We start from the raw sequence: 7,271 nt of genomic DNA, 5'->3' as shown, positions 1-7,271 counted from the left end.
GAACACCACCCGTAGGGGGACACAATCAAAGGTGCCTTAAGGTTGAGTATAGATCTCATGGCGTGAACTTATAGAGACATACGTGAAAAAGAAAAATGAAGTATCATATATCCTATTTTCTCCTACTGAGTGTTTTACTTAGGGTTAATTTAACTTAGAAAAATACGACAAATTATTTTATTAAGTAATTGTTTAAATTTTTTGAAAAGTAACACTTACTTTGGATAATCAAATAACTTTAATTAATGTTCATTATACACTTTAATAAACATTAATCAATAATTTCATACTTGTAGAAAATCTATCTAATTCACCTTTTCAAGTCAGTTCCCAAGTAGGGGTGTTTCGTTTCTGTCAAAATGTCCCTTATATATACATTTGTTACAAATTTAATATTTTAATTAAAACCAATTTAATCCTATTAAATTGATTAAAAGATTAATCTAATTTCTAATCTCATTGGAATTGTGATTTTAGGTCTACGTGAATCATGTTTTAAAACTATTTATAAAAAATTATTTTAACCTAAGGTTTGCATGCAATTCTGAATTATTGATTTTAATTTCTAATTTTATTTAATTATAAATTTTACAAAAGAAATGAAATAAATTAAAACCAATTATTGCATGTTAAAGCATATTTAAGTAAATTACAACAATTATAAAATAACCTAAAGTAGTGACATGCTTCATGCAATTCCATTTTATTACTTCATACATAACACTTATATATTAAAGTAAATAATTAATAACATCCATCCATCCATACATCCAAACTATATACTATAACACTAATAATATAAATGATGCTTAGCTATGTTATTAATGCATGCAAATATATATTATATAATGCATGAGCATGCTATAAAATTAAATCATGCAACTATGTATTATAACATTTATAATATAAATAATGCATGAATAATGCATAACCTATAGTGGGATTTTACTATATGGCATACATTATGACATATAAATATGTAAACTAAATCATACATCATATGCATAATTTAAAACAATTATTAGACCGGGATTGGACTGGTAAAGAATTAATTAAATTAATATAATACTTAAATTACTTTAGTTAATTAAAAATACATAACTGTTATAAAAATAATAGCTAACCAGTTCAAAACAGGTGAACCGGGTCTTGAACCACATGAACTGAACCGCCCAGCACCTGAATCACTCGAACCAAGCGAACTGAACACGAAACAACTGTAACTCAAACTCGAACCAGATGCAAAAAATTTCCGTCTCAGAGCATTGCAACGTTGTGAATTAGCATTGTAATGCTACAGAAAATTCTTTCGTCGTCGTTCGCAGTGTTGCAACACTAAGGCAAGACGTTGCAATGCTACTATATAGTAGCCACTATACAGTTGCGAATTCCTTCGACTTTCCTCTGATTTTGGCCTCGATTTCTTCTAAAATCCGCCGAAAAATTTATAAACGACTCAATACTAAAGAAACACAAACTCTATCACAATTAATGCCCAAAAAAAAAGGGCCTTTACAAACCAATATGCAAAAATTAAAGCGATAAAACTAAAAGTGTCCAATCCCGAAACATCCAAAAATTGGAACCATTCACATTAATTCATCATATGAAAAAAAAATGCAGAATGCAACCCGCCAATAGATCTATAAAATCAATTCTAGAATAATAAAAATTGGGACAAAAAAAAACCACTGCTCTGATACCAATTGAAGGAATTATGAAGTTCCAAAACAGAAGTGGGGATCGACCCACTTTTATTTTCATAGAACAATGAAATTACAAAACACAATTTATGCAATTAATAAAGAATTTACAACATGCATCTATAGGGAAAAAAAAAAGAAATGTGTTGGGAGAAATACGTACCCTTGAAGAAACCAATTTCTTCACGAAAATTCTCCTCGAACAGTAACGATCCAAAATGGCCACCACCACAAGTGAGATCTCCGTATTCTCTTTTTGGGATGAGAATTTTGTATGAATGTAGGGCTCTGAGATTTTGAAAGAGGGAAAGAGTTTGGGAGAGAGAAATTAGTGTGATCTCTTTTTTCAAAATTACATAGAATTTCTTTTCTGTATCAAACTTGAAGAGAGAAGAAGAGAGAAAAGAAAAACTCTTGAAAACCACCATCACATGTTTAAGCTACAAAAGATAACCTTAGATGTTAGTTTTTTGGCGTGTGGGTTAATGTTACTAAATGTTAAATAAAACATCTCATATTTTATGAAATAAATAAATTGTTTGTACATTACAATTACAAACTACATAACCCATGATGTTTAGGGCATCAACCCCAATACTTTCATATTGACCACTTGTCATATATATTGTTTGTACATTACAATTACAAACTACATAACCCATGATGTTTAGGGCATCAACCCTAATACTTTCATATTGACCACTTGTCATATATTATTTGTAACATCGTGCTTGACAGTGTATTCTGTGTTAGATCCACCTAAGTTTTCAATTGGTCAGAGCAGATTGACTACTAGTTCATTGTGTATTCAATGGAGTCGATCAAGGAAGGCGGGTCAACTACTCGTCCTCCTATTTTAGATGAATCGAATTACTCGTACTGAAAAGCTCAAATAATTACTCTTCTCAAATATATTGATAACAAGTCATGAAAGATTGTTGTGACTAGATGGTCTTCTTCTCAAGTTGCCGATAAGAATGGAGTTGTGAGCCCAAAATTTGAAAGAGATTGGATAGAGGATGAAGATGAAGCATCCTTACAAACTTCTAATACCCTAAATGTAATTTTCAATGGAGTAGATAAAAACGTATTCAGATTGATCAATACTTGTATTTCAACAAAGGAGGCTTGGGATATACTTGTTGTTGCTCATGAAGGAACATCTAAGGTGAAAATGTCAATGTTGCAGCTCCTGACTACCAAATTTGAATCTCTAAAGATGCTTGATGATGAAATTATTGCAGAGTTCAATGTGCGTCTTCTGGACATTACCAATTAATCTTTTTCCCTCTGAGAGAAAATTTTAGAGGAGAATCTTGTTCGAAAATTTTTGCGCTCCTTACCTAAAAAGTTTTATATGAATGTCACAGCTATTGAAGAGGCCTATGATATTGCCAACATGAAAGTTAATGAATTGTTTGGATCCTTCGAACATTTGAAATGTCCCTTGAAGGTCAACTTGAGAAAAAGTCCAAGGGAATTACACTATAATCCTTAATGAGCAATGAAAGTTCTTAGCGCAAGAATAAAGAAACTAGTGAAAATCTAGCTAAATCAATTTCTCTTATGGACAAGTAGTTTGGCAAAACTCTTAGACGATGGGATTGACATTCAATATCTCGTGAAAACTATGTGTCCTCCCATGTCCATCAACAATAACCTTGATCCAAAGCTTTCAAAAGTTCCTACAAAGAGGATAGAAAGTGACCAAGAAGCCAGCAGTAGTCAAGGTGTCAAGGGAAAAAATTTTAAAAGTCGAGAATGTGAGAGGTTCGAACACTTTCAAACTGAATGTCCAAACTTTTTTAGAAGACAGAATAACGAATATTCTGCTATCCTATCAGATGATGAAACTGAGTCAAACAATGACTTTGATGAAGAAGTTCAAGCTCTTGTAGGAAGTCTTTCTCTTGAATGTTCTAATGTGATTGATCATTCTAATGAATGTATTTCTGTGGCAGAAAAGGAAATAGAACAAAATGCAATTAACTCTAAAAACATATCTTTTGAAGAAGTCTATCAACTATGGATGGAGGACTCCAAAGCCTAGAAAATTCAAAATGAGAGAATAAAAGAATTAAGTGAATAAAATCACCATATTTTAAGCACCATTTCTAAGCTGAAAATGAAGGCGTCAAAAGTTAAACTTGAATCGATGTTACAGTCTATTCGCATGATGAACTTAAGCACTGATGATCTTAGCATGATTTTGTTCTCTGGCAAGCAGATTTCTAATAAGCAATTATGTAAAGGTGAATCATCTGTTAAATCATTTTATTCCAGCCCAGGACTCTTCAATGTCAGTCCCTTTTTCAAAAGACAAAGGATGTGTCAACATCCACTTGAAGTTGCAATGAGAAAAAAGATGGATTTGTCATTATTGTCGAAAGGCAGGACATTGTCATCCTTACTGTTTTCATTTGTTGAGAAGAATGAGTCTTTTACTGATAGCACTGAAAATGTGTTATCTTCCTCTTCTTAATTAAAGGTCATTACTATGTTTAATGTGTTTATTTAGTGTTTTGTAGGTATCAAGCATCTTGGAGGTAGAATTGGTCGTTACGGGCTGTTGGGGTTAATTTGGAGCAACTAGAAGCTAAATGGAGCATTTGGGCTTCAAATGAGCTGAAATGACGAAAATAACCTTAAAGGAAGCATTGCAACGCTCAACCAAGCGTAGCTTTACGCTGGAAGGTAGTAGCTGCCATTTCACACAGCGTAGCTATGCTACCTTCAACGTCAATATGCCTTAGATATTTACAAAATGTGCCCCCGTGTGTATGCCTCCTTTATTGGCCAAGCGTTGTGACAACGTCGTTACGTTACCAGCCTTACGCTCGGCAAGCTGAAGACCAGCGTAATTATGCTCTTGCTGAGCATAGCTACACTGTGCGCCTGGTATATGTGTTTTTCTTCGACCTTAGGGTAGAAAAGACCTTTCAATCGGCTTCCAGTCGATTTTTCCCTCTTCTCGCCTCTTTCACTTGTATTTTTCTTCCATTTTCTTCCCTTCTTCTTATGTAATTAATGAATATGAGTCGGGTTTTCTCTTCTCCGTCACCATGGGAAGGTAAGACCTAGTTATCTAGTTTAGGGATTTGGAACAATGTAAATTTTGGGAGTTCTATTTTAATGTAATTTTTATATCTTGATAATAGGTTTCTCTCTGTTTATCTTGCTTAATTAATTGCATTTTCTCTTGATTGTCTGACAAACTACTTGAGGAATATGAGATTGAATGCTTAAGGTCAGTTTGCAATATGTGACGTGCAATTGTTTCTTAATCCATGAAAGGCAATAGGTTAGTTAGGCTTGCATTTTGTTGTTTATGACAAAGAGTATTGCCCTATCAACCTAGAGAAAACCACATTAAATGTTTAATTAGGCGGTGGAAATTAAGTGTTCATCCTAGCGTAAGCCCTAGAGCGTAATGCGATTAGGTAAACATGTTTAATATGGATTTATTTGAGCATGTTTAGCTAATTAGATTATTAGGACCGTTGGTTGGATGTCCAATCAATTGGGCTAGGCATAGTTAAGAACCTAAATTTACATTTAAGCAATTTGATGATCGGAGTGACATTGAGCAAATTCTCTTAAGCAACGTCGTTTCATTTAATTGCATTTCTATCTTTCATTTTATTGCAATTTACTTTTATGCATTTCGACTTATCAAATCCACACCAAAATCCCCTCCCCAATGTACCACTTTAACTAAAAATGAACTTCAAGGAACTAATCTTCTGTGTTTCCCTATGGTTCGACCCCAGACTTGCTACTTGTGCTACTAGTTAGTACAAGTTGTTAGTTCGGAGATTTATAAATTTACTTGATTTGCGATCTTTTGGGAGCAACACCAAAAAGGTTGCGATCAAATAGGTACCATTGTAGAACTTGAGAAGAGTTTGATTTGATATTGTATTTAGGGGGAACCTAAGTATGTTGAAGATGATGAAAACTCATTTTTTAGGTGGAGCCTAAATATAATGAATATGAGGAGATCTCACTCTTAGGGAGATCCGAAGTATGTTGTATTGAGGGGATCTCATACAAAGATTGAAATATTATTGTGGAAGTGAAAGGGGGCTCAAACTTATGGGGAGCCGAAATTGAAATTCAAGAGAAAGCTATACACAAGTCATTGAAGAAGGAGTCTATTAGATAAGTACTTTCATTGTAATTGCTAAACTCTTTATAGTGAAGCTTCATTCCAATGGGTACACTACCCCCCAGACGTAGGTGTTTTTGCACCGAACTGGGTGACTAATCTCTGTGTCCTTATTTTTCTATTTGCTTTCATGTTGCCCACTTGTCATACATTTGTTTGTGACATCGTACTTGACATTGTATTCTTTGTTAGATCCACCTAATTTTTCATCTTAGACATTGTATGTCTCATGGCTATAGACATAATAAAGCCATTAGACCCAAAATTTAAAGACATACCTGACAAAATCGCAAGAGATTCAAGATATATGCCTCATTTTAGGGTATGTTTGTATTTTAGTTATGATTATTAAACTTTATTCATTTTTTACAAGTAGGATAAAAACCAATACAACTCAGTATTGTTTATTTCTTTAGGATTGCATTGGTGTAATTGATGGTGTACATGTTCGTGCGTCCATACTCATTGAAGATCAAGTGCTATTTATTAGAATAAAAGGAATACCAACTCAAAATATAATGTCTTCTTGTGATTTTGATATGCATTTTATATTTGTATATGTTGGTTGGGAAGGCAATGTTCATGATGCAAGAATATTCATGTCTGCTTTATGACTTAAATTTTCCAAAGCCACCTGAAGGTAACATTTTGTGCTTATAATAAGTATTTTTCATTTTTTATTTTAAATTCCTAATTATACTATTAAATTATATCAATAGGGAAATATTATCTAGTGGATATTGGATACCCTCAAATAAAAGGATATTTGGGATATTATAAAGGAGGGAGATGTCACCTTCTTGATTTTCGTCGAGGTAGCCAACCATTGGGCTACCAAGAGATATTCAACCAAGCACATTTTTCTCTTAGAAGCAGCCAACCATTGAATGAACTTTTAGAGTGTGGAAGAAACGATGGAAAATTTTAAGAGATATGTCTAATTATCCTTTAAGAAGTAAGTGAAGATAATTATTGCAACTATGGTGCCACACAACTATATAAGAAAATATGATCAAAATGATCGTCATTTTGAGAAAGAATGGGATGTCCATAATGATGATGTAAATGAAGAAATAGAAAACGACATCAATATTTCTGAAGCGAGTTATAGGAATAATTATTTTCACATTTAAGAATTAGAAGCTCTACGATACAATATTGCTACAAGTTTGATGAGAGAAAAATAAATTATTGTTGCATTTTTGGCAAAATATTAGAAGTGCAGTTGTCCCACATCAAAAAGATTTAGGAAAATCATAGGCTTGTCCTACATTGAAAAGGTTTACAAAAGTCATAGATTTTTCCTATATTGAAAAGGTTTAAGAAAGTCATGGGCTCCAAGCCTATAAAAGGAATCCATGTCTTTGGTTTTCAGTTGTCCAAGTTAGAAACACTTTACA

The 7,271-nt window shown here is 33.0% G+C and overlaps 1 protein-coding gene and 1 pseudogene across 1 annotated transcript; both read left to right on the top strand.

Moving 5' to 3' along the window:
• The first annotated feature begins 2,514 nt into the window (after positions 1 to 2,514).
• LOC150036893 (uncharacterized) lies at positions 2,515 to 2,982 on the top strand. Its single transcript, XM_090313266.1, has 2 exons — positions 2,515 to 2,579; positions 2,652 to 2,982. The coding sequence occupies exons 1-2, from the start codon at positions 2,515 to 2,517 to the stop codon at positions 2,980 to 2,982; spliced, it is 396 nt and encodes a 131-aa protein (XP_090169392.1).
• Positions 2,983 to 3,828: 846 nt separating this feature from the next.
• Positions 3,829 to 7,004, top strand: LOC150036892 (uncharacterized; annotated as a pseudogene).
• Positions 7,005 to 7,271: the final 267 nt, after the last annotated feature.

Source organism: Benincasa hispida, chromosome 4 (genome assembly GCF_027475165.1).
Source record: "Benincasa hispida cultivar pf3 chromosome 4, pf3_genome.v1.1, whole genome shotgun sequence".
NCBI classification, from domain to species: Eukaryota; Viridiplantae; Streptophyta; class Magnoliopsida; order Cucurbitales; family Cucurbitaceae; genus Benincasa; species Benincasa hispida.
The sequence above is the reverse complement of the archived record's forward strand: the minus strand, read 5'-3'. Positions and strand labels throughout refer to the sequence as shown.

Bases quoted from the DNA above. Each gene is read 5' to 3' on its own strand.
- LOC150036893 (XM_090313266.1), top strand. From the start codon at position 2,515: ATGGAGTCGATCAAGGAAGGCGGGTCAACTACTCGTCCTCCTATTTTA. The intron at 2,580-2,651 runs GTACTGAAAAGC...TGTTGTGACTAG, and splicing joins TTAGATGAATCGAATTACTC to ATGGTCTTCTTCTCAAGTTG.